This window comes from Felis catus, chromosome X (genome assembly GCF_018350175.1).
Source record: "Felis catus isolate Fca126 chromosome X, F.catus_Fca126_mat1.0, whole genome shotgun sequence".
Classification (NCBI taxonomy): domain Eukaryota; kingdom Metazoa; phylum Chordata; class Mammalia; order Carnivora; family Felidae; genus Felis; species Felis catus.
Window position 1 is genome coordinate 64,680,294 of NC_058386.1, and position 26,913 is coordinate 64,707,206.

Genomic DNA, 26,913 nt, shown 5'->3' on the forward strand with positions numbered 1-26,913 from the left:
GGAGTCAGATCCGCTGCCTGAGGTTTGGCTCCTCAGAAGCACAGAGTTGGGTGTTTGCGCTGAGCTAGCAAGTTCCCTGGCAGGAACTGGTTCTCTTTGGGATTTTGGCTGGGGGATGGGCGGGGGAGATGGCGCTGGCGAGCGCCTTTGTTCCCCACCAAGCTGAGCTCTGTCGTCAGGGGGCTCAGCAGCTCTCCCTCCCTTTGTCCTCCAGCCTTCCCGCTTTCCGAGCAGAGCTGTTAACTTATGACCTCCCAGACGCTAAGTCGCGCTTGTTGTGGGAACACAGTCCGTCAGGCCCCTCCGCTTTTGCAAGCCAGACTCGGGGGCTGTGGTTGGCCGGCGAGCCGCCCCTCCGCCCCGGCCCCCTCCTGCCAGTCCGTGGAGCGCGCACCGCCTCGCCGCCCTTCCTACCCTCTTCCGTGGGCCTCTCGTCTGCGTTTGGCTCTGGCGACTGCGTTCTGCTAATCCTCTGGCGGTTTTCTGGGTTATTTAGGCAGGTGTAGGTGGAATCTAAGTGATCAGCAGGACGCGCGGTGAGCCCAGCGTCCTCCTAAGCCGCCATCTTGCCCTCTGACATTCTTTTTGAACGTTCTTTTTGTTTTTATTTTTATATTATATTTTTATTTTATATTGCATTTTCTATTATATTACATAACCTTTCTATAGACCTTTACATTGTCATCTTTTCATGTAGAGAAGTATATCAAGTTCTGATATTTATTAGTAAACAGGAATGAGTAGATTGCCCCTCTATCCACTGTCCACCCAAATAGTGTTGAAATTATGTTTAGTTTGCAATTTCATACATCTCCTAATTTAATTTACCTGGAGTTTTCAGATTTTGTTTTTTATATCTCTTTGTGTGGCTTAGAATGATTTCCTAGCCTAGTTTCTTGGACTCTTTATATAAATGACATTTTTTAAACTTAATGTTTTGAAATAGAGCAGACAGTATAGAGTTGTGGTTAAGAATCAAGTTTTGGAAGACACAATTTTAGCTAGCTTGGTCTGCAAAATTGAAATAATTAAAACTATCTAATCATAATAATTACATGAAATAATATATATATTGCTTAAATTGTATGAGTAAACAAAGTTAAATCTCAATAAGATAAATTTCTGCTATTATTATGCATAATTTTGTATCCACAGTCCTTAACTCAATATTCTTTTCATAGAATATTCCTTGCCAGCAAATTATTTAAGAATATGATCTTAACAGGTGTATTATGTTCCACTAGATGATTATACCTTATTTATTGGACTTTTAGCCAAATATTTAACTTCTAATTTTTCATTTTTTTGTAAATAGCACTGCAGTAAACATCGTTTTCCATATAATTTTGAATCAACTACTTATTCTTTTATTAGGATTGATTTGTAGAAGCAGCGTTGCATGTCAAAGTATGTCCACATTTTATGGTTGTAGAGATATATTATCAAATTTTCTACAGTAAGTTTGTATCAATTTACATCCTCATGAAAGTGCTTGGGAATATTATTATAACACTCTCATTATGCCCTGAATTATCTGGAAGGGTCTGCAATTGGGGCTTTAAAAACATCTTATTATTAACCAGTCATGAATACACTCATGAACTAGGGTCCAGTAAGCCAGTCTACAGTGACTTAGAAGCCAGCCTGAAAAGGCTCTTACTGGCCATAACTAGGAGCAGGACAGGGTGGGGTGGGAAGAAGGCATGCCAATAATTAAAAGACCTGGAATAGATTGGAACACAATATATACTTCAATTCTGGAGCTCATTTTGATTAAAAAATTCTTCCTTCGTCTCCTATGCTAGGGAAGTAACTCATTATTTTGAAAACAGGTAAATAGCAGAAAAGAATAAAGCATAATATGCAGCCTTTCCAACTCAAATTGTACTTTAGTGTGACAAAATAATTTGGTGAGGATGTTTCTTTTTATTGTGCTATTCCAGCTCATAAATAAAGAAGTAGAATATCAATCACCATTTGAAATCATTAATGGATTAATGGATCTAGGTGATGACTCTCAATGTCTGCTAACATCACAAAATGAGAGACAGGTAGATATTATGTATCTCCTAATGGTAGTTTATAACATATACTATGAAGAACCATAATGTGCTCAAATTATCTAATTATTTAATAATTTACGAGAAATACAGAGTATAGAGTGACATGTTAAGAATTCCATTGCAATAAAAAAAATCAGTCTATGGAAAACACTATAGAGCAAATAATCCAGTTTCTTCAACAAATTTGCAAGGGAACAGGTAAGACATAAAGGAACACCCCCAATTTAAAAAGTTATATCAACAAATTACAATTTGTGTAACTTATTTGGATTCACATTCCAAGTCAAACAAACCTATTTTTTTTTAACAGCAATCAGCAAAATGACAAACTAGGAAGTTCCAAGTTCTCATTACCATTACCCCATACAAACAAACAAAACAGACAACAACAAAAACAAACAAGCAATAACAGTGTGAATCAACTTTATTGAAGCTTTAGAAAGCAGTCAAAGGTTTACAAGCAGCAAAATTAATATCTAAGAGAAATCTATCTTCAAAAGTGTAGTAAAGTTTTGTGACATTTTTTAAAAAAATTTACTCCTGCCCAATCCCCTCCCTGGTGCTGCAGTAGTCTTGGTCTTAAAGAAGTGCCATCTCAATAATAATATTGTAAGTTATACCAAGAGCACTTAGGCTAAATAAATAAATGTGTAAATTGCAAAGGAAGAAAGAAAATGATCTCTGTTTGCAGGTGACACATCCTCATGTGTAGAAAACTGTAAAGGCTACACAAAATAGTATCCGTGTGAATAAGTGAATTGAATAAAGTTATAGGATACAACATCAACACATGAACATCAGCAGCATTTTTATACAGTAGCATTCATTTACAACAGCACCACAACAGCACTGAATAAACTATTTAGAAATAAAATAAAACAAGGAGGTGAGTACATACACTGAAAACTATAAGCATTGCTCAATCAAATGAATGGAATTTATTTATATTATAAATATGTATTTATTTATTTATCCATTTATTTATTAGAAATAAGTAAGTGGTAAAACAATTTTTTTATGAATTCGAAGACTGACTAGTGTTAAGATAACAATACTACACAAAGCAATCTATAGATTCAATACAGACCCTACCCAAATCCAACTGGTGTTTTTGTAGGAATGGAAAATCCCATCCTAAAATTCTTATGGAATTTAAAGGGACCCCAAATAGCCAAAACAATCAGGAAAAAGTGAAACAAATTTGGGAGACTCACAAGTTCTGATTTCAAAATTTACTATGGAAGTGTAGTAATCAGAGTCTGGCGCTATCCTAAGGACATACATAGAGACAAATGAAATAGAATATAGAGCTCAGAAATAAACCCTCACATATATGATCACTTGATTCTTAACAAGGGTGCCAAGACCATTCTATAAGAAAAGAATAGTGTCTTCAACAACTGTGAGAAAACTGGATATCTACAACCTGTAGATTATATTATTTTCAAAAATAAATACTAAATAAATCAGACCACCATTTGACCAATATTTATTGGATATGCTATGAAATGTATAGGCAACCAAAAAATAGATTAATTGTATTTCATCAAAATTAAAAACTTTTGTTACTGAACAACACTCTCAAAGGAGTGAAAGGCAACTTATAGGATGGAAAAAATGTTTGATAAATAACATATCTGATAAGGCATTATTATACAGAATATGTCAGGAAATCCTACAACTCAACAGCATAACACCATCAAAAAATTGGCAAAGAACTTGAATGGACATTTCTCTGAAGAAGGTATACAAATGGGCAGTAAGGACATAAAAAGCTTCTTAACATCACTACCCATTTGAGAAATGCATCAAAACCACAATGAGACTCAACTTCACACTCATCAGAATAATGGAAATTGGTGTTGGCAAAGATGTGGAAAAAATAGAGCCACTCTTGTACAATGGAAAAATTAGAACCATCACCATTACCATTTAACATAGTGCTGGACGTCTTAGCCTCAGAAACCAGACAACAAAAAGAAAAAAAGTGCATACAAATCAGCAAGGAAGAAGTCAAACTTGCACTATTTGCAGATGACATGACACTTTACATATAAAAAGCAAAAGACCACCAAAAATTAATAGAACAAATATATAAATTCAGAAAAAATCACAGAATGTAAAATCGATGTGCAGAAATCTGGTTGCATAATAACAGAGCAGCAGAAAAATAAATCAAGGGATTGACCTCATTTCCAATTGCACACAAAACAATAAGATATGTAGGAATCAACCTGACAAAACAGGTAAAGATTTGTACTCTGAAAAACTATAGAACACTTATGAGACAAATTACAAAGGACAAAATGAAATGGGAAAGCATTCCTTGCTCATGGACTGGAAAAACAAATATTGTTAAAATGTCTATACTATCCCTAAGCAATCAACCCATTTAATGTCATCCCTACCAAAATACCACCAACATTTTTCACAGAGCTAGAACAAACAATCCTAAAATTTGTATGGAACCTTAAAAGACCCCTAATAGCCAAAGCAATCTTGAAAAAGAAAAACAAAGCAGGAGGCATCACAATCCCAGACTTCAAGGTGTATTCCAAAGCTGTAATCATCAACACAGTATGGTGGTGGCACAAAAAAAAAAAACCACTCAGATCAACGGAAAAGAATAGAGAAGCCAGAAATGGACTCACAAACATATGGCCAACTACTCTTTGACAAAGCAGGAAAGAATATCGAATGGAATACAGACGGTCTCTTTAGCAAGTGGTGCTGGGAAAACTGGACAACGTCATGCAAAAAAATGAACCTGGATCACTTTCTTACACCATACACAAAATTAAACTCAAAATGGATGAACAACCTAAATATAAGACAGGAAGCCATCGAAATCCTCGAGGAGAAAGCAGGCAGAAACCTCTTTGACCTTGGCTGCAGCAACTTCTTACTCAACACGTCTCCAGAGGGAAGGGAAACAAAAGCAAAAATGAACTATTGGGCCCTCATCAAAATAAAACCTTCTTCACAGTGAAGGAAACAATCAGCAAATCTCAAAGGCAACCGACAGAATGGGAGAAGATATTTGCAAATTACATATCAGATAAAGGGTTAATATCCAAAATCTATAAATAACTTATAAAACTCAACACCAGAAAATAAATAATCCAGTGAAGAAATGGGTAAAAGACATGAATAGACACTTCTCCAAAGAAGACATCCAGATGGCAAAACAATACATGAAAAAAATGCTCAACATCATTCATCACCAGGGAAATACAAATCAAAACCACAATGAGGTACCACCTCACACCTGTCAGAATGGCTAACATTAACAACTCAGGCAACAACAGATGTTGGCGAGGATGCAGAGAAAGGAGGATGCAGATCTCTTTTGTACTGCTGGTGGGAATGCAAACTGTTGCAGCCACTCTGGAAAACATGATGAATATACCTCAAAAAATTAAAGATAGAACTACCCTATGACCCAGCAATTGCACTACTAGGTATTTATCCAAGGGATACAGGTATGCTGTTTCAAAGGGACACATGCATCCCAATGTTTATAGCAGCACTATAAACAATAGCCAAAGTATGGAAAGGGCCCAAATGTCCATCGAGGGATGAATGGATGAAGAATATGTGGTATATATATACAATGGAGTATTACTCAGCAATCAAAAATAATGAAATCTTTCCATTTGCCACTATGTGGATGGAACTAGAGGGTAATTTGCTAAGTGAAATTAGTCATAGAAAGACAAATATCATATGACTTCACTCATATGAGGACTTTAATATAAAAATGCATGAACATAACAGATGGGAAGCAAAAATAATATATAACAAGGAGGGGGACATAAGAGTCTCTTAAATATGGAGAACAAACAGAGGGTTACTGGATGGGTTGTGGAAGAGGGATGGGCTAAATGAGTAAGGGGCATTAAAGAATCTACTCTGAAATCATTTTTGCACTATATGCTAACTTGGATATAAATTTTAAAAATATATTAAGTAAAAAAATTAAAAAAATATTTAGTGTATTTTTCAAAAAGAGTAATTAGGGTGATAGATTTTACTGGGTACAGTTTTGGCTACTAAAATAAATTGTCACTACCAGCAAGTGATCAATAATATCATGAACATGGTTTATCCTAATACAAGAGAAAGAGTGTAAACTTTTGGCACCGTTTGTATGGAGTTTATACTCTTATCCATTCTGATACCTTATGTCTTTTGATTGGGGCATTTAGTCAATTTACATTCAGAGTGATTACTGAAAGATACAGATTCAGTTTCATTGTGTTATATGTAGGTTCATGTTTGTGGTGATGTCTCTGACCTGTTGTAGTCTTTGCTGCTTTCCACTCACAGAGTTCCCTTTGGGATCTCTTGCAGGGATGGTTTAGTGGTAATGAACTCCTTTAGTTTTTGTTTGCCTACAAAACCCTTTATATCTTCTATTCTGAATGACAGTCTTGCTGGATAAAGGATTCTTGGCTGTGTATTTTTCCTATTTAGTACATTGAATAATTTCTGTCACTCCCTTCTCACCTGCCAATTTTCAGTAAACAGGTGTGCTACCACCCTTATTTGTTTACCTTTGTAGGTTAAGGACTGTTTGTCCCTAGCTGCTTTCAGAATTCTCTCTTTATCTTTGTATTTTGCCAGTTTCACTATGATGTGTTATGGTATTGACCTGCTTTTGTTGATTTTGAAGGGAATTTTCTGTACCTCTTGGACTTGAATGCCTGTTTCCTTCCCCAAATTAGGAAATTTCTCAGCTATAATTTGTTCAGATAAACCTTCTGCCTCTTTCTCTACCTCTTCCTGAACTTCTATGATATGGATATTGTTTCATTTCATGGAATCATTTAGCTCTCTAATTCTCCCCTCATGATCTAGTTATTTCCTTTCCCTTTTTTCAGCTTAATAATTTTTCATAATTTTGTCTTCTATTTCACCTATTCTCTCCTCTGCTTCTTCTATCCTTGCTATCACTGTATATAGTTTATTTTGCATCTCATTTATAAAATTTCTTAATTAATTGTGACTAGTTCTTTGATCTCTGCAGCAAAAGTTTCCCTCTTGTATGTTTTTCTTAAGCCCAACTATTATTCTTATGACTGTTTTCTAAATTTTTGTTCAGCTATATTGTTTATATCTGTTTTGAGCTATCATTTCTTCTTGAATTTTCCTTGGAAGAGAATTCTTCCATTTCATCATTTTGACTAAGTTTCTGTCCTTTGTGTGTTTTAATAGCTTGTTATGTGCCCTGCACCTGTGAGTACTAGTATATTTAAAAGGAGTCATATACTGTCTAGGCCCTGGCACTTCAGGAAGTGTTTTAGAGTATGTTGTGTGCACTCTGTTGTTGTGTTTTGGATGCTTTATCCCATTGGTTGGTCTTCTGCAAAGCTCCTTCTTGCTTCAAATGGTGGAGTGTTTGGACTTTCAACCAGGTGTGCTTTGATCTGTTCACTGAAGTAACCCTGGAAAAAAAGAAAGGCGTGGGGGAAGTCTTATTCCATACAAAGAGATAAATGAAAGAGGAGAAAAGATCAAGCAGAGAATCAAAACAAACTCTAATCAAGAGAGAGGGAAAGGAAAATAAAGAATAATATAGAAAAGGTGTAAAAAAAAGAATGGAATAAAAATGCCTGGTTAAACAAAGACACAAACAAATCAGAAATATATATATATATATATATATATATGTGTGTGTGTGTGTGTGTATACACATACATGTGTGTGTATGTGTGTGTGTGTATGTGTAAAAAAGTTGACCAAAAACAAATCAGAAACTATAATCCTGATTCCAAAAAAAAAAAAAAAAAAAAAAAAGAAAAACGGACAAAAACAAAAAACAAAACAATCAGTTGTCTGTTGATGCCTGGGACTGGTGGTTATGCTGGTCTGGAAGAGAGGCCGGCTGTTTTGGGTCCATCTTCTTCCAGTAAATAAGCAGTTGCCAGGCACTGAGGGGTGGGGTTTGGTGCATGCAGGTACCGCCTCCACTGGGGACCACTGTGCTGCTCCATGAAGGCCCACCTCGATGGTGTTGGGAAGAAAATGGTGACACCCCAACCTCTCCTCACTGGACAGGATGTCTCAAACCACTAGCACAGGCCGTGAGGTCTGTTTGACCTGTTCCACAGTTCTCCCACACCTTCTAGGTGCTCAGCTGGGATTCAAAACCTGATGTCTTGGGGCACCTGGGTGGATCAGTTGGTTAAGTGACCTTCAGGTTAGGTAATGATCTCAAGGTTCATGAGTTTGAGCCTTGTGTTGGGCTCTGTGCTGACAGCTCAGAGCCTGGAGCCTGCTTTGAATTCTGTGTCTCCCTCTGCCCTCCCCCAATCTCTCTCTCCCTCTCTCTCTCTCTCAAAAATGAATAAACATAAAAATAAAAATTAAAAATTAAACATTCAAAACCCGATGTGTTAAAAGGCCTTGCACCACGCAGCCCCTGTTCTAGTGTAGTGCCACTCAGCCCTGCCAATAAAAGGTTTTTGGCTTGTGCCTGCTGGGTCTTTTGTCCTTGGGGAGGCAATAAACCCTCTTCCCACAGTATTCAAGGAAAGGGACTGTTCTCTTTCAGTGTGCCCCAGAGATTGCTACAGCTCCTAGACCAGCTCCTTCCCCACCAGGTGGGCACACACCACTGGCTCTGTTCTAGAGAAAGGTGCACACTTTAAAAACCTGCAAGTTCCAGCTCCTAAGTCTGTTAAAAATAGAACTAGGCACTCTCTGTATTTCTTGTTCCCTATCCATGGTCTTGAAAGTTTTTCCCCAATACTGAAGCCTTCATTCTCTCCCTTTTGTCTCTCCACAGAAGGGGTTCCCTCCCTGTTTTATCTTCCCCAATTCACATACATGCACCTCGATCCCACCAAGCTGTCTCCCTCCACCTGTGGAATTCCTTCTGCCACTCCACAGGTTGATTTCCTGGGTGTTCCAAGTGATCTGACCTCAAGACAGCTGTGTTTGAGGGATGAGGGAAATCCCAGTCCCCCTACTTCTCTGCAATCTTAACTCCTCCTCCCTAGAGTTTATACTCTTAGACAAGTGAGTACAGATTACAGTATGTGATGTTATTAAAGGTTGTCATCATCTTATCCAAGTGACCTTTTGTAGCCCTCTGTGTTTGTTCATATTTTTATTAAAGAGAAAACACATTAAAATGTTTGAAATTGCTATGAGCCTAAAGGCTCTTAACAAATAGTTAACTTTACATTTATGCCAGTTATGAGGAATTTATATAAGAGTAATTGATATAATAACAAAAAAGAAATAAAAATGAGATTAAAAAATATAAATGTGTGGAAGTATGAATAAGGGCAGAGCTAAATTCATTATTTTAGATCAATTTCAGGTACACCAAAGCCAAATAAGTAATGTTGTTTGCATTAAGTGAGAAACAGTGGCTTAATATGGGAACATTTATTATAGGGTTGTAGAATTCATACAACCTAAATTCCTCAACACTTGTACAGTTTTGTATATTTCACAATACAAATATCAGTGAGATAGAATCACTGTATTTGTGAAACTGACTTGTGTATGAATTTGTTTATATGTAAATCAAATCTATTACAGAGTACCTAACAGAAATAAAAATATGTAATTTCTATATTCAAGAAAATTATACCAAATGAAAAATAAAACTTCGCAATGTTAAGAGATTTGATGTGTTTTATAAAAAATTCAAAAAATTTTTAAATATTTTAAATTTAAAACATGTTCTACCATGTGATTGAGTGAAGAACTTACTTTAAAAAACCACACACAAAGGATGGAATTTATTGTCAGGATGTTAGCTGATATATTCATGCTGCTTTCAGAAGTCTAAACCTTATAAATTGAAAAGAAAAACACAGAATTATTTAATTTAAATTTCAAACAAAAAGAAATGCCAATTAAACTAAAAATTGACAAGAACTTGCAGTGGTTAGTTTTTTTCCTTCTTTTTTTTTTTTGTATAAGAAATAGAGTATGCATGAGTAAATATCATGAGTATCCCACACACTTTAATGTTGAAGTCATATTGTAAATCTCTGACTTCTTATTACTAAGGATACTCTTTTCCTGTTGCCTCTCACTCTTGACAGATCTTGGTCTCAACAACAAATTCGTTGGGGAAGTGTCTAATCTTCCAGCATTTATCAATGGCACGTTTGTTGAAACCTGTGAGAAAATGCACATAAGAAGTGGTTTTTTTAACTTTCTATGTAAATTAAAACATATCTAGATTTGCTGTCTACATTTCCACTCTACTCCATCTTTAGTTTCCTTCACTTTCCAAATAACACAGGTTGAAGGAAAGAATAAATTTCCTACCCAGCAAGAGGTCTCTTCTACGAAGGCGGAAGGACTTGCGGTTGTTGCAAAGTTGGTAAATAAAGATGCCAAGGTTGCTAACATCACGGATCTCCTCTACAGCAACCAGATCTTCACGAACAACATATGTGTGAGACAGGTATTTGCCACTCTAAAATTTTTATAAAAAGATTGAAATAAGAACTTAAAAACACCATTTCAATCCTTACCTATAGCAGGTATGCTTTTTTCGAATAGACTTTATTTTTTAGAGCAGTTTTAGGGTTACAGCACACTTTTTTAAGGTTTATTCATTTATTTTGCGAGAGAAACAGTGTGAGCGAGGGAGGGGCAGAGAGCGAGGGAGAGAGAATCCCAAGCAGGTTCCACGCTGTCAGCTTACAGCCAGATGTGGGGCTTGAACGCACAAACTGTGAGATCATGCCCTGAGCTGAAACCAAGAGTTGGATGCTTAACCAACTGAGCCACCCAGGCGCCCCCTACAGCACACTTTTTATTTGAAAACTATTTCAACAATATGGAATGTTGTGGCTCAAATCATTTGGGTTTTTTTGGTTTTTTTTTTTTCAACGTTTATTTATTTTTGGGACAGAGAGAGACAGAGCATGAACGGGGGAGGGGCAGAGAGAGGGAGACACAGAATCGGAAACAGGCTCCAGGCTCCGAGCCATCAGCCCAGAGCCCGACGCGGGGCTCAAACCCACGGACCGTGAGATCGTGACCTGGCTGAAGTCGGACGCTTAACCGACTGCGCCACCCAGGCGCCCCTCAAATCATTTGTTTTTAATGAGGAAGCAAATGCTGAAATGAAAATTTGACATCCAAAATACGTACTTCCAGTTTGCCAAAGAACTCCACCAAATTCTTTGGAGGAAGAACAATAGAAGTATTGAGAGGCATCAGATAACAGTTCCCTAGGAGCAAGTCCAGGTAAGCAGTCATGCCCTGTTGGGGAAAGGGAAAAGTTAACTATGATGTAAAGAGCATTAATTCTTCAGATTGTAACTACCATTATAACAAGTAGCTACATACTTTTAAAATCTGCTAATGTATATTCAATAGCAAAAGATTCAAAAAGGGTTTGCTGCAAAAAGATGTACATTTATGAACAGATTTAATACTTACTAATAAACTAAGAAAAAAATCAGGAAAACCTAAAGAAGTGAGAAATCCACCTTTTCAAAGTCGTGAATAATTGCTGCAGGATCACTATCAGAGAAACTGGGGACAGGCACACCAATGATTGCGATGTTGTCATCTTCACGGATGTCAGCTTCCTCTGTCACAGGCAGGAAGTAGGGCTCTGCTCCTTGAAGGGAATTTGCAGGGTCTTCAGAGTCAAAGAAGCACATCTCTCCATGGTAGATGGTATTCTAATAGACAAAAAGGGAGAATTAAAAACTTTTAATACTTACTGCCATGACATTTGAATCATTCCTCACACTCACATCAATTCATTGTACAGTTTGTCAAGCTGAGGATTTCTGATTACAGTTGTCACCATGAAGACAAATTAATTTTAGAAATTGAATGGTAATTTGAAAATTTGTCCCTAATCTTAATTTCTCTGGTGACCACCATAGATTTACTTAAGTTGATACTACAGGTATAGCAATTAGTAATTCAAATTATAAGGATTATAATTTTTATTACCTTGGGCATGAAGTACTTGTAAATGCAGGCTCCACCAACAATAAGTCCTGCCAAGATGAATGAAAGGCCTAAGAGAGTAAGCATGCATCTCCCAGAGGAGCCCTCTTTTTCCTGGGTGGCAAATTGGAGCTCCTGTTTATTAAAAAGCAAGACCAAAAACAAAAACCAGATTGCACTTTTAGTCACATAGCTGCTTTGTACATAATTTACTTTCTTGAAATACCACATAATTTTTAAAAGATGTTATTAAGTCATTCTAGATTAAAGTCATTTCCAGATAACTTCTGATATTTAATAGATGTAAAAACATCCAATTATATTAACCTTCCTTCTGGCATTTACAAATCCAACTGCAGACATGAAGTTTTTTCAAAATACACACTTCTAGAATCAGCTGAAAATAACAATTCTTTTATGGAATAAATTATCCTCTTTAAATAAATGGAAGTTGTTAATTTTTAGACTTTTATAGTGATAGAATCACTAACCTTCTTGAATATAATTATGTTGCTTTACTATTTCTTGTAAATCAACTTTTTTGCCAATTTAAAGGTGAATTAATGTATTTTGATTTATTAAATGATTTTCAAAAAGCCAGTATTAAAATTTGTTTTATATAAAAAGTTCTATAAGACATATGTATGTCATTTCTCCCTATTCTAGAAATTAAAATTTTGAAAATGAGATATATTTCTTAATGTTCCTAATTTTAGTGAGAAATTAGCCTTTTCAATATCACCCACTGTTCTGTAATTATTTACTGCATGAATGTAATAATGTTTTCCAAATTCTGGATAAAACACTAGATTTTACAGTACAATATTTGTGATAGCTAGGACCAAAAGCTGTGCATATAACAATAAAATTCTGTTAAATCCATAATTTCTTCAGGAATTGGAACCAGAAAGATCCAAAGCAAACATGTAACTGATTAACTCTGTATTCTTCCGAAGGTAATGGACCATGGGACTCTCCAATCCCATTCTTTTATTTTTTATTTATTTGTTTATTTTTTTAATGCTTATTTATTTTTTGAGACAGAGAGAGACAGAGCAGGAGCAGGGGAGGGGCAGAGAGAGAGAGAGAGAGACAAAGAATTCAAAGCAGGCTCCAGGCTCTGAGCTATCAGCACAGAGCCCAATATTGGGCGCAAACACAAGAACCGCCAAATCATGACCTGAACCGAAGTGGGAGGCTTAACCGAATGAGCCACCCAGGAAACCCCCTCTAATCCCATTCTTGTATGTCACAATATGTTCTAAGCAGCATTGTATTATTATGCAAGGATAGAATAAATGATATCAGCGAACTTTGTTTCTTGTAATTAGTGGGTAAATCATTCAGACTGGTATAAAAATATAATTATTGTAGTATTTCAGGACATTAATTATTTTCCATGACAACTACTATAAAGGTTATGGCACCCAATTCACCTTCAATTAATCTGGTGAAAATAGATGCATGGATTATAAGGAGAGACAATTATTTGGTAAATGGCTTGTCAAAAAATTATATTTCTTTAAAATTCAAAGAAGTTTGGTATTCACATTTTCTTAGCTAAATTAATTTAAATTGAAACCTTCTATTAATACTGTATAAACCTTGAAGGCTGTTACTTGTCCCAATAGTTTTCAAAACTTATACATTATTTCTGTCAAAAAACTAACCTAAAATTAACATTACAATAGCAGAATTATAAATTATGACTGTGAATCACAGTAATCTAGAGCTAGAGACTTAGCAATTATATTTTAGATGATTAAATTGAGGTCCAGGGGCGCCTGTGTGGCTCAGTCGGTTGAGCATCTGACTTCGGCTCAGGGCGTGATCTCACAGCTCGTGAGTTCAAGCCCCACGTCAGGCTCTGTGCTGACAGCTCAGAGCCTGGAGTCTGCTTCAGATTCTGTGCCTCCCTCTCTCTCTGCCCCAACCCACTTGCATTCTGTCTCTGTCTCTCAAAAAATAAATAAATAAACATTAAAAAATTAAAAAAATGAATCTTTAAAAAAATAAATTGAGGTCCAAAGAGATGAAGTGACTTGCCCATAAGTCACAAAGTGACTTAATTTGAAATACTCAAAGCAATGAATTTATTTTTTTTCTTGTCACTGCAATATGAGAAAAGCAATTTACACTGCAATTTCATTTATTATTAAGCAAGGTCTAAGTATTAGAGTTTCAATTTAATAAAATTCCCTACCATTCTAGGAAGGATTTTTTTTTTTATTTAAATTTGCTGGAACTCAGGATGGCATGGATTCTCATTTACCATAGCTAATTTCTCTCTAAACTGTATTGTAAAGTCATTGTACACAACCTCTGACATACTATTCTGTTGTGATCAGTTTCCTTTTTTTAATTTTTTAAACGTTTATTTATTATTGAGAAACAGAAAGAGACAGAGCATGAGCATGGGAGGGGCAGAGAGAGGGGAGACACAGAATCTGAAGCAGGCTCCAGGCTCTGAGATGTCAGCACAGAGCCTGACACAGGGCCAGAACTCACAAACGCAAGATCATGACCTGAGCCAATGTGGGATGCTTAACCGACTGAGCCACCTAGGCGCCCCAGTTGTACTCAGTTTCTAATGAGCAGATTAATACATCACAATATAATGTGCCAAGTATTATTAAATCTGTGTCCTGTAGTGGCCAGGTCAAGATCCTGTGGAAGCTTCTCCAACATCTAACAAAGAAATATAATCATAGTACTAATGTTCATTTTTGTTTATCCTTCATCACACCACAGGCCTAGAAGAAGTACTGCTTGCATATTAACTGTATCCAACTACAAATCATGAAGTTTTTGGTCGTGAGAAAAAAATAAAGGGATTACTGTGTGGCTATATTTAACTACTGGCATCTCATTAGACCTCCCAAAAATCTGGCCATGTTTCACTTACAAAGTGAGTAGAACAGTTACATATTTGATTTTAAGTCATTTAATCAAAACTTCCACAATGCAAGGGAGTTTTACTTTTGAGTTCTGAAATGTATAATACCCAAAAGCGAGTTTGATTGCTTGGTTAAATATTAAACATTTCTGTGATAAAAACTCTGCATAAGCACATAAGCATTTCAAATTGTGTGCATAATAAGTTTTTACTACATGGATTCTCATTTCACTCAAAGTACTTTTAAAAACTCCACTCTGAACACAGAATTTAAAGTTTTAAAAAGAGAAGAAGACAAGTTAAGACAGATCTGGAAACTGACACTGCACAGATTTAGTAGAACAAGAAAGAAATACAATTGTCCCTTTTAACATTGAGATTTTACTGAGGAAAACAAGTAGTTTCCAAACACTGAACCATGTTAGATGTTTAAAGGAAATAGAAATTGGACTAAATAAATAATGGCTAACATTTTGGGGGAGAAACTACCTTAATTTCTGGCAATGCTAGAAGTTTAAATTACAAGGTCGGACCTGCTTCAGATCTCTCTACGGGGGAGGTGGTAGAAGGGATATCACGAAAAGGAAGTACTTAAAAGAAGAAAAAAATAAACCTCAACATTTCTTTTTAGGGATGAAGAGTGCTGCCTTTAGGAAATGCCTCTCTGAAAACATACAAGGATCCTGCAGTAAGAAGTCACAGTGAACATCTCAAATTCTAATTAAAACCAACCTCAATTTTGACAGCTCCTTTACCAAATGCTTAAAACTGCCTATGACTAGGGAGAAATTGAAAATATACACAGGCGTACACAGACACATACTAGTCCCAACCCATACAGCTTTGAGTCAAAGCTGTTCTTTGCCCCACAGCCCACCCCCACAAACATTCAGAAATCCTAGAAAGATTTAAATTCATAGATCTTTATCCATACCAAAAGCAAAGAACAATTAAATCTCTTCCCCTTGCTCACCGTATCTGCTCCATCCCTGCGGATGCTCTATGCACCCCTGGAGCTGGACACTGAACAACGTGCGTCTAGATGATCCTCAGCACCCCCCCCGCCACCAACATGTTCCCCAGGAAAGGGTGACATTGGGTCCCAAGGGTTCTCCTCAAACGCTCTCCAACATCCCTTCAAGAGATGTACCACATGGGCTAGAACCCATGGAAAGTAGTGCGATGCATGGGGATGTTAAGGGGCGTGGGGCACTACAGAGGGAAGGCGGCCTGACAAGAGGGAACTGGAGAACCGGTAAACCAGATCAACAGAGCGGAGAGGGCAGCTTTCATTTTGTCCTCCATCACTTGCCTCTTCCTTCCCCCCAAATCACCCCCTCTCCACCTTACCGACCCTAGCAGGCAGTCTGGGGTGGAGTCGGTAGTGCTACCTTGCGGGTCAAGATCTGAGCTCCCACCGTTAGGTTTACAAGGGCCTCCACGTCTTGCCGTGCCTCCTCTTTTTGCACCGCTGTGACTGTATTGAAGGCTATTTTCACCATCGTGTATCTTTGGGCTGTGCGGTAAGGCTTGGCTGGAATCAGCGTCTTGGGTTGCAGGTTGTAAAAAGAAGAGATCGCGCTAGCCCTAACAGGACCTACTTTCTCCCTTGCCTGTCTTAAGCAGCTGCAAACCCAGGTTTGGGGATACTTATGAAGCAGACCTAAACTGGGTGGGAGACTGTGGGAGGGCCCAGGGAAGGGCTGAGGGAGGAGCGGGAGGGGGTCCAAATGCTGGGTTGGGGGTGGGGGTTGCCCAAGAGGAAAGAGAAGGGGAGGTGGAGCCCTTGGGCAGCTGGGGCTTGAAGTGCCTCACCTGCTCTCCAGGCATGCTCCCACCCACCCTCTGCACCCTCAGATAAGAACAAGACAGGAAGGAAGTCTGCTGTATTGTGTCTTTCTGCCTCTGTCCAGGCCACAATAGCCCCTGAGTCTGATTTTGTTTTCCCAAACCTGAACCTGCCTCCCCTGAAGGGGCCAGGAACTGTAACTTGGCACCAACTCAAGCTTCCTCAGCTGTGCACTGAGGAAGGTCCCAAAAGCACAGTCCATGACTATTGTGTACCTTTATAATAATACCTTCCCTTTAAAGAACACTCAGAAGTCTGTTTATAGTTACTTGGTTTATTCTCTCATCATCTTGTTTTCTTTCTTGGCGTTTGTTTGCTTTGTAACTTCAGTTCCCCAACCTAGAAATAAATACATAAATAAAAATCAGAAATATAGCACTCCTGCCTCTTCAACTCCCCATTTTGCAGGTAGGACAAGATGACACAGAGGAGTGTGGAAAGCTCATAGTGAATCTATGAAATAATCCAGACCCTTTCACTTTCTCACATCAAGGAAACCAGAGTAAGGTGTCAGTACAGACCTTGTTTCTCTTCAGCCACTAGTTGTGAGATCTGCAAAGAGAAAAGCAAAGGTATGTATACCTATGCATTTAGGGAGGTAGAAGCATGAAAAAAAAATAATAATCCCAAAGAGAGCTGAGTTAGAAAGCATTATTAGAACATTTACATGTGCAACTAGTATAACCATGCCATTTATTCACAATCAAGATCAGATAAGGTATAACAACCAGCCTACCTTAATGCTATTTCACTAGATTCCAACTAGTAAATTGATCTTAAAAAAACAAACAAAAAAATAACACTTCAGAGAATTGACTAAACCTCCTGGTAGACTACTGTTTAACAGCAAGACAGAGGAACTAAAGAATTTTTCACGTCATTAAGTTTTGTCCTATTAAAATACAACACCCTTGTTTTTCTTTTGACCTTGAAGCCTCCAAGCCAAATGCAAAAATAAATGTACCTTCTGTAATCTGAGACTCATTTAGGAAATAATATTTTTATCAGAAAGTTAGTGGCTTTTTTTTCTTTATATATAATAACCATTACACAGAGCTTCCCACCCTTCCCCTACACCCAACCTAACAAATCTTGATTACTCGCTGACATTCACTAGAAAATTAGAGTAATGTCTTAGGAGAAAAAAGTTGGCCTAAAGGCATAATGAAATCTTAGTTTCCCCCTCTTCCTCCTCTTTCTAGGCATAAGAAAAAACCGTCATGTGCCTCCTTTTCCTTTCCAGGCCTTGCTTCTACTTGGCTTTTTTCCTCCTCCACACACTGCCTGCCTGGGGAATGCATAGAGTAGGCTTTCTTTATTGTACACACAAGCCCCATTTAAATCACTGAGGGCCCTAACAAGACTCCAGGCCTTATTCCCAGTCCCTGTTTGCATTTTAAACAGTTTTGGCAGTTGTGATGAGGAGCTCTCCATCAGAACTATTGTCCTCTGTATTTGCTTGTGTGACTTATGTTTGATGTTTGTTCTCTTTGAACAGAAACTGGAATGTTGAATGACAGGCCTGGGCCCTCTAGTCTTTATATTCCACTCTCTCCATTATGTTAAGTCAGCAGAGCTAAATCTACTCACAGTTTTATGGTCCTAAACCTGTAAAGAGTGTATTTGCTAAGCAACGAGGAGTTTTCAGTTTTCTGGTATGTACTTTCTTTTAGAAAATCTGGAAGTAGATGCTTCTGCTTCTTTACCATACTCCTGCTCCTTGTTAGCTGCCTGATATTTATCAATATAATCTTTAAAGAGGTGTATTTGGGGGATAGAAGAAAGAGATGTGAATTGGAAGTCTAAATCAGTTCTGTAGCTTCCCAATTTCACAGAACTCAAACCTCAAACTGAAAGCCATGACATAACTAATGTCTATATAAAGACAAGATTATTATAAATATACTTGTGCCTTATAAATGGGTCCCTCAGAAAGGGCACTGCCAACATAGCTACGTCTGAAGGATTTGTTCTTTCAAAAACTGGGAAAAAAAAAAGAACGAGACCTTATAGAATCATAAAATAACAGATTTGGATGGGGCCTTAAAAGTTGGGTTCATGGGGCGCCTGGGTGGCGCAGTCGGTTAAGCGTCCGACTTCAGCCAGGTCACGATCTCGCGGTCCGAGAGTTCGAGCCCCGCGTCAGGCTCTGGGCTGATGGCTCGGAGCCTGGAGCCTGTTTCTGATTCTGTGCCTCCCTCTCTCTCTGCCCCTCCCCCATTCATGCTCTGTCTCTCTCTGTCCCAAAAATAAATAAACGTTGAAAAAAACTTTAAAAAAAAAGTTGGGTTCAATTGCCTCTGTAGCTGCCTAGTGAACAGGTGTCTTGCCCAAAGTTCAGTCAGTTAGCAGCAAAGGGAGTCTGGAAGTCTGTTTCCTCAGTTCTTTCTATTATACTTTGCTACCTCTTATGTTTAGTGTCTTCTCTGACCCAGCTGTTACTTATAATTAAGCTTACGTCCCTCTTCCACAAAAACACTTTGCACAGAAAAATCAAATAAAAATAATTTTAAAAAGCTTTTGCCAATGCTATATTATTTCCTCGTTTCATATCCAGTGTTACTTTTCAGGAACTTCCTCCAGACATTTTTGTTGTTGTTGTTTTTGTTTTGTTTATTCCATCAGAATTTGGGAAGTCTATAATCTGTATGAAAGAGGTTTTTTTTTGTTTTGCTATATTTTTAATAGCATTTGGTCCAACATGACACATTCTTAGCTTGGCAAACACAGACACATACAGAAATACACACAGACACAATGTACCCATTGGTGGCTGATGACAAGAAATGAACAGGTGTGAGGTACAGTCAATAGAATCTGCAGTCTGGTCTTCAGGTGGATCCAACATATCACATTGTGATAATTTACTCTGGGTTATAATGAGCACAGGTGCTGTAATCATCATTTAGTGTCGGTTTAATATTAACCATTCTGAAGTGCTCACTAAAAAACATCTGGGATTTTTTTCCCCTCATCTCCTTCTCCTGCTCACCCTACCACATCCTTTTGCTCTTCTTACCCCCACAGAGCCTGATGTTTCCTGTCTAGATTAGAACATTCTGGCTGCATAATGACTATGTGGAAGCAGCCCTGGTCATATTAGCCTTGTACTGATGGTGTGTTCCAAAGCTTCATTACTGTGACTTTAATTAATTGATCTCATAAATTTTGCATATTGAATTCAAAGGTGTTCTTTGAATCTTCACTCAATGACTGTGCACCTATTTATTACTGAGTTGTAACAGCAATTTTCACAGAAATAAATGATTTTGGTTTATGTGTTTCTGGTTTTCATGCCTGATCCACAAAGGTTTTATAAATCACTGTGTTACCCCTTTAAATGCCCTATGTTTGTATAAAAGACCTCGTGACAAGGGGCCCTAGCACATTCAATGGAAAGACTATAAAAACTTCCAGAACACTTGACATAAAACTGATGTATTATGTAATAATATTTCTAGTAGAAACCAGGACCTCATTCATCATAAAAGGCACTCCCTAAGTCCCATGCTGCATATTAAAAAAATGGTCACCCTCTAGTCACACTACAGATTTCCACTCCTAATCAGAGGTGAACAACCTAGAAGTTTTAGAGGAAAATGCTGCTGTGAAAAAAATTAATTTTACCAAACAAAGAAGCCTTGGGACAAACTCAGACAGCAAACCCTTCATTCAGGACCCTTCTTGGGGCCTCAATTTTATCCCTTACAAATTGAGGAAATGGGCCTATAAATCTAGATGTCTTTAGTTTACTTTTTTTTTGTCAGTGCAAAAGTCTCTGTAGCTGCTCTATTTGCTGGACTTTAGCTTAAGTTGATAAATATTAACTAGGGAGCTAGAAGCAATCTTTTGATTAGAATGGTGACAGCACTGAGTCCTTTGGTAGGGTAGTGAAAAGGAGTGTTAGGAAATTAAACAGTGTTTTCCCTCTTCCTTATCCCTATATCTAATCAGCTACCATATTCTACCAAGCCCTGTCAGACAGTATCTCTTGCATCTGTTGCTTTATATTTGCAGTACTGCCATCCTCACTTCAACCTGTTACCAGCTTATTTGAAAGCCTTTTGAATGTTCTCCCTGCCTGTTCCTGTCCATTTTTGACTCTTCCATACCACCAGTCTTTCAAAAATGCAGCTTATTTAGTGGTGCTCCATTGCTTCCAGGAATAAGGCAAAAGCCCTTTGTCTTAAAATCACCTCATACTTTGGCCCTAACTTCCCTTCAGCAGTTTTAGCTCCCTTACACCTATCCTTTATCCCAAATAGCTTTGACAACTCCCTAAACACAGGTTGGTCAACACTGCTACCACAAAGTTTTGTCAGTCTTTGTACACCCTGGGAATACCCAACTTTATTCCCTTCACCTCAGCAACTTCTAGGTATCCCTCCAATTCCCAGTCAAATCTCATCTTTTTCTTAAGCCTTCTAAGCCACTAAGCCTAAAGTGACCTGTCTCTGAATTTCTTTAGCAATTATTCATTTGGTGAAAAATTATTCACTGTCTTATTTCTTATTAAATTATTTATTTGTAATTTTTAATTAAAGAAACAGTACAATATGAAAGAAATACTTGAGAAATGAGAAGAGTGATAGGGTAGAGGGGCTAACCCCAAATCCCTGGTCCCTAAATGGAAAACTTACTGTTTTTGAGAACATAGGTCTTCTTTCTCCTGTACCATCACTTATGAATTTTTGTGACCTTGAAATGGTTAACATCTGTAAGTCTCAATTTCCCCATCTGGATAATAGGAAAATAATAGTACTTACTTCCCAGGGTTGCTATATTATTAAGAGGTAACATGCGTGAAACTGAGTAAAAACTCAGCCTGGCTCAGGAGAATCAAAGTTTTCTAATGTTATTATTTTTATATTCCATTTCAGTCATGCTATATGCATATTTTCATATAATATGGCATGTTATTTTTTCAATTAACAATTCTCCATAAGTATATTTTTCCATTGGAACCATCTTCACACAGATTATGTTTAATTGTTTTATAACAATCTGTAGTATATATACATCATACTTTACTCATGATTTCCCTTATTATTAGGTACTTGAGTTGCCTCCCCTAATCTTTTGTTATATATATATAGATATATATAAATATATATATATAAATATATATATATATATAAATATATATAAATATATAGAATATATTTTTGTGTTATATTTGCCACTACATTTTTCTGGCCCATTATTTACTTGTTTTAGTTATTTTTTAACGTATAGTAATTTCACATTTGTGTGAAGTCCAGTATGTCAGTATTTTCCTTTGGGATTGCTTTTTTTTTTCACTCTTATCCTTCAAAGTTAATCTCCAATCTGCTTCCTTTGATGGCTCTTATTCTTGTGTTGTAATGTTGTATTAGTCTATTTTTATTTGACTATTATCAATCTAGAGTATAAAGTCTCCAAATTCAGGGATTCTATTTTATACTATAGGCAGAGTGGAAAGAGGACTGACTTGTGAGTTCAAAAACCTGTACTTGAAGTCACAATTGCTATGTAACTTTAAATATATCAGTATATTTCTTTTGGCTTCTACAAAACTGATTCCCCCTGGTTTTTTTCACAAGTTATTAGGAGTGGCAAAGGTAGTTATGTACATAAGACTTTAATTAATGGCAATGCATCATTAAGCATCAGTTGTAGGGGCGCCTGGGTGGCTCAGTCGGTTGAGCAACCAGCTTCAGCTCAGGTCATGATCTCACGGTTTGTGAGTTAGAGCCCCGCATTGGGCTCTGTGCTGACAGCTCAGGGCCTGGAGCCTGCTTTGGATTCTGTGTCTCCCTCTCTCTCTGCCCCTCCCCCACTCATGCTCTGTCTCTCTCTGTCTCAGAAATAAATAAACATTAAAAAAATCAGTTGTAATTATTCGTGTGACCAACAGTGCCTAGCATAGTGCTGCTTTGATAAGAGGCTCTCAGTAAAATTGTGTTTTTTAAAGGTTTATTTTATTTATGAGAGAGAGAGAATAAAAGAGTGTGCATAAGTTGGGGAGGGGCAAAGAGAGAGAGAGAGAGAGACAGAGGATTCCAAGTGGGCTCTGTGCTGACAGCAGAGAACCTGATGCAGGGCTGCAACTCATGAACAGAGAGATCAAGACATGAGTTGAACTCGGATGATTAACCAACTGAGCCACCCAGGCACCCCCTCTGTAAAATTGTTTAATTAGAATTTTATGGGATAATCATATATTAAGGGAAAAAAATGAAATAAGTCACCGTACTAAATGTTCACATTAGCCAGGATTACTGTCTATTCACTCTAAATTTTCTAGTAATTAGCAAGGATTACTGTCCATTCACTCTAAATTTTCTAGTGTAAAATGAATTGCAAATGGTCTACTTTATAATAAACTGTGTCTTTGTTTGATTTGGGAATTGTGGTATCCTTGACCATGACATCTCATTAATGGATTTTAGCTAGATTTAAAAAAAAATGAAGTTACCTGTTGTTTAATCTTTAGCCATGGAACAAGCACAGAAATTCACTTAAGGAAATTTTGAAAACTATCTTTGCTACAAAGTGAAGATTACCCATGCTTAACAGTATGTGATCTTCTAAATGAAAAATAATCTGGAAAATCAAAGTTTGATACAGTGTCTAAGATCCCATTGCAGTTCTTTTGCTTTAAATCTGCTCTGTGGAACATAGAAATACTACTGCAATGAATTTGCAGTGGCAACCTTTAAATTCTTTCAGTTATGTGAGGTTTGTGGCAATAAATGGAGAAACGCTAAACTATGCACTGATACACATCTCTTAAAGGTGGAAAATGCATAACCTCAGATAAGGTGCCTACCTTCATATATGAATAAACTCAATGTCATGAAGTGTGAAGCCATAAAAGACATAATTTATTCATAAATCAATATGTAAGTGTATCAGCTCTTCATGCCTTTCTGGAAAAAAAGGGTGCATAACCACACACACACACACACACACACACACACACACACACCCCAATAATTCATGTTACTTGTTTTATAAAATATTTGACAAAGTACATATGTATTAAATGTCCAAACATGAAGGAGGGGATACAAAATAACTATGCTTACGTTTCTTTTTTTTTAATTTTTTTAAAAAATGTTTATTTATTTTGTGAGAGAGACAGTGCCTGCATGAGTGACTGAGGGAAGGGCAGAGGGAGGGAGAGAGAGAATCCCAAGTAAGCTCTGTGCCAAAATCAGTACCAAATGCTTTGGAAGGTACCTGAAAGTTAGAGAAGTAAAATAATGGTATGTGAAAAGATTTCAAAATCGTGATCAAAGTCATTTTTGTAATAATAATTATAATAAGATGTAAGTAATAGTATGATTAAATACATTATTATTGTCATCCCATATTAATAGAGCTTCCTTAGGTCATTGAGATTTCAACTGTGAATATGGATGTCCTGAATGTGACTGAATTCTGGGACCACTCATACATGGAATCACTGGAATTAATGCAAAAATTGCTTGACATTTGCATAGCATCATAAATCAAATGTGTTTCTCCTTGAACTTAGTGCCTGCTTCGATCATCTTATCATTGAATGTAATTAATCTAAACACCTGTGCCAAAAAAAACCCTAAATTTGCTTTTAAACATTTCAGGATCTCAAGGTTTAAATGAGCAAAATACTCAAAGTATCACAATGTTATTGTCCGTTGGTGGGGTGGAGGATGAAGTGAGGAAACATCCAAATCGATAAGAATGCTTAGAAACTGATCCAGTTCTTGGAATTTGTGGCATGGTGTAGGGAAAGAACAGTAAAGTTAAGAAAACTACCTTTGGGCTCTGTTATGGATACCCTATATAACTTTTGGCAAGTCACTCCCCTCTCTTTGTCCTGTATACTAAATAGTGGCTGTCAGCATTAAGTGAGCTGATGTGTGTAAAAAAAAAAAAAATCTTTGTAAGCTGCAAAGCACTAACTACTTTGAAGATTATATTATCAACAATACATTATCAAAATATTATTGAAAGAAATTAAAGATTTAAATAAATGAAAAGATATCCCATGTTTATGGTTTGGAAAATTTAATATTTGTAAGAAGGCAGTATACCTCAAATTAATCTGAATCAACATAATTCTTACCAAAATATCATATGGATTTTGTGCAATAATTGATAAGACGATCCTAAAATTAATATGGAAATACAAGAGGCCCAGAATTCCCAAAACCATCGTGAAAAAGAACAAAGTTGGGGCCAGAGAGAGTTGGGAAGATGGCAGTATAGGAGGATGCTGGGCTAACCTCGTCCTGCTGAGTGCTTAGATTCCACCCACATCTGCCTAAATAACCCAGAAAACTGCCAGAAGATTAGCAAAATGGACTCTCCAGAGCCAAGCATACACAAGAGGCCCACGAAAGAGGGTAGGAAGGGCAGAGAGGTGGTGTGTGCTACATGGACTGGTGGGAGGGAGCTAGGGCAGTGGAGGGGCAGCCCACCGGTAATGGCAGAGCCCCCCAAGTCTGGATTGCAAAAGTGGATGGGCCAGACCGCGTGAGATATGACAGCAAGTGGGACTTAACACCTGGAATGTTAACAGTCAACAGCTCTGATCTCGGAGAGCGGGGAGTGTGAGAGGACTCCAGGAGGGAGATTTGTTGAGCTCTGGAAGACAGAGCTCAGCTTGGCTGGGAACAAAGGTGCTGGCAAGCGCATTTCCCTCTCCTATCCCACAGCCGAAATTCCAAAGGGAACCAGTTCCCATCACCAAACTTGCTTGTATCGCACAAATGCCCACAAACACCCAATGCTGTGCTTCTGTGGATCCATCCCTCAGATGGGCCTGCCTCCCTCCCAGTGCTGCAAGGCCCCTCCCACAGGGGAATACCAACTGCAAAGCGAGCTAAGTCTGCCCCTCCTGCCCCTTTGTACCTTGCAGATCTACCACAGCAAATACACCCTTGGCCAGATCCCATCAAAGCAGCACCACAAACCTGGCAGTGTGCAAGTAGCCCTGACATGAGCCACACCACTCCACAGTGAGTCCTGCCCCTGGGGAAGGGGAAGACAAGGTACACACCAGTTCAACTGTGGCCCCAGCGGTTGGCTGGGGGCAGATATTGGTTGGGTCTGACTGTGACCCACCCAACCAACACTATTTATTCCGGACAGCACAGGGGAAGTGCCCTGCAGTTTGGAGCTACCAAAGGGACTACCCAAAATGACCAAACGGAAGAATTCTCCCCAAAAGAAACTCTAGGAAGTAGTAACAGCTAACGAATTGATCAAAAATGATTTAAACAATATATGGAACAAGAATTTAGAATAATAGTCATAAAATTAATCCCTGGGCTTGAGAAAAGCATAGAGGACAGCAGAGAATCTATTGCTACAGAGATCAAGGGACTAAGAAATAGTCATGAGGAGCTAAAAAATGCTATGAATGAGGTGCAAAATAAAATGGAGGCAGCCATAGCACAGATTGAAGAGGCAGAGGAGAGAATAGGTTAATTAGAAGAGAAAATTATGGAAAAAGAGGGAGCTGAGAAGAAGAGAGATAAAAACAATCCAGGAGTAGGAAGGGAGAATTAGAGAACTAAGTGATGACATCAAATGGAACAATATCCGTATCATAGGAATTCCAGAAGAAGAAGAAGATGAAGAAGAAGAAGAAGAAGAAGAAGAAGAAGAAGAAGAAAGGGGCTGAAGGTGTACTTGAACAAATCATAGCTGAGAAGTTCCCTGATCTGGGGAAGGAAACAGGCATTGAAATCAAAGAGGCACAGAGAACTCCCTTCAGACATAACTTGAATCGATCTTCTGCATGACATATCACAGTGAAACTGGCAAACTACAAGGATAAAGAGAATTCTGAAAGCAGATAGTGATAAACAGGCTCTAACATAGACAGGTTGACACAGAAGTGGCAGATCTATCTACTGAAACTTGGCAGGCCAGAAAAGAATGGCAGGATCTTCTATGTGATGAACAGAAAAAAATATTCAGCCAAAAATCTTTATCCAGCAAGTGTCATTCAGAATAGAAGGAGAGATAAAGGTTTTCCCAAACAAACAAAAACTAAAGGAATTCATCACCATTAAACCAGCCCTACAAGAGATCCTCAGGGGGATTCTGTGAGTGAAATATTGCAAGGACCACAATGTACCAGAGACATCCCTACAAGCATGAAACCTACAGACATCACAATG

At 37.7% G+C, this 26,913-nt stretch overlaps 1 protein-coding gene across 3 annotated transcripts; it reads right to left on the bottom strand.

The window, feature by feature from the left end:
• Positions 1-9,805: 9,805 nt before the first annotated feature.
• On the bottom strand, positions 9,806-16,578 carry ITM2A (integral membrane protein 2A). 3 transcript variants are annotated; one of them, XR_006593209.1, is made up of 7 exons: positions 16,296-16,576; positions 12,012-12,143; positions 11,534-11,731; positions 11,193-11,303; positions 10,359-10,509; positions 10,048-10,205; positions 9,806-9,872 (listed from the first exon to the last, which is right to left on the bottom strand). XR_006593209.1 is itself a non-coding variant. In XM_006943844.5 (6 exons), the coding sequence occupies exons 1-6, from the start codon at positions 16,404-16,406 to the stop codon at positions 10,117-10,119; spliced, it is 765 nt and encodes a 254-aa protein (XP_006943906.1). In that variant the 5' UTR covers positions 16,407-16,578; the 3' UTR covers positions 9,806-10,116. The 3 variants fall into 3 exon arrangements, 2 of the variants coding, with proteins under 2 accessions (XP_006943906.1, XP_004000717.1); XM_006943844.5 differs by having other exon boundaries at positions 9,806-10,205; positions 16,323-16,578; XM_004000668.5 differs by having other exon boundaries at positions 9,806-10,205.
• Between the last annotated feature and the right edge of the window lie 10,335 nt (positions 16,579-26,913).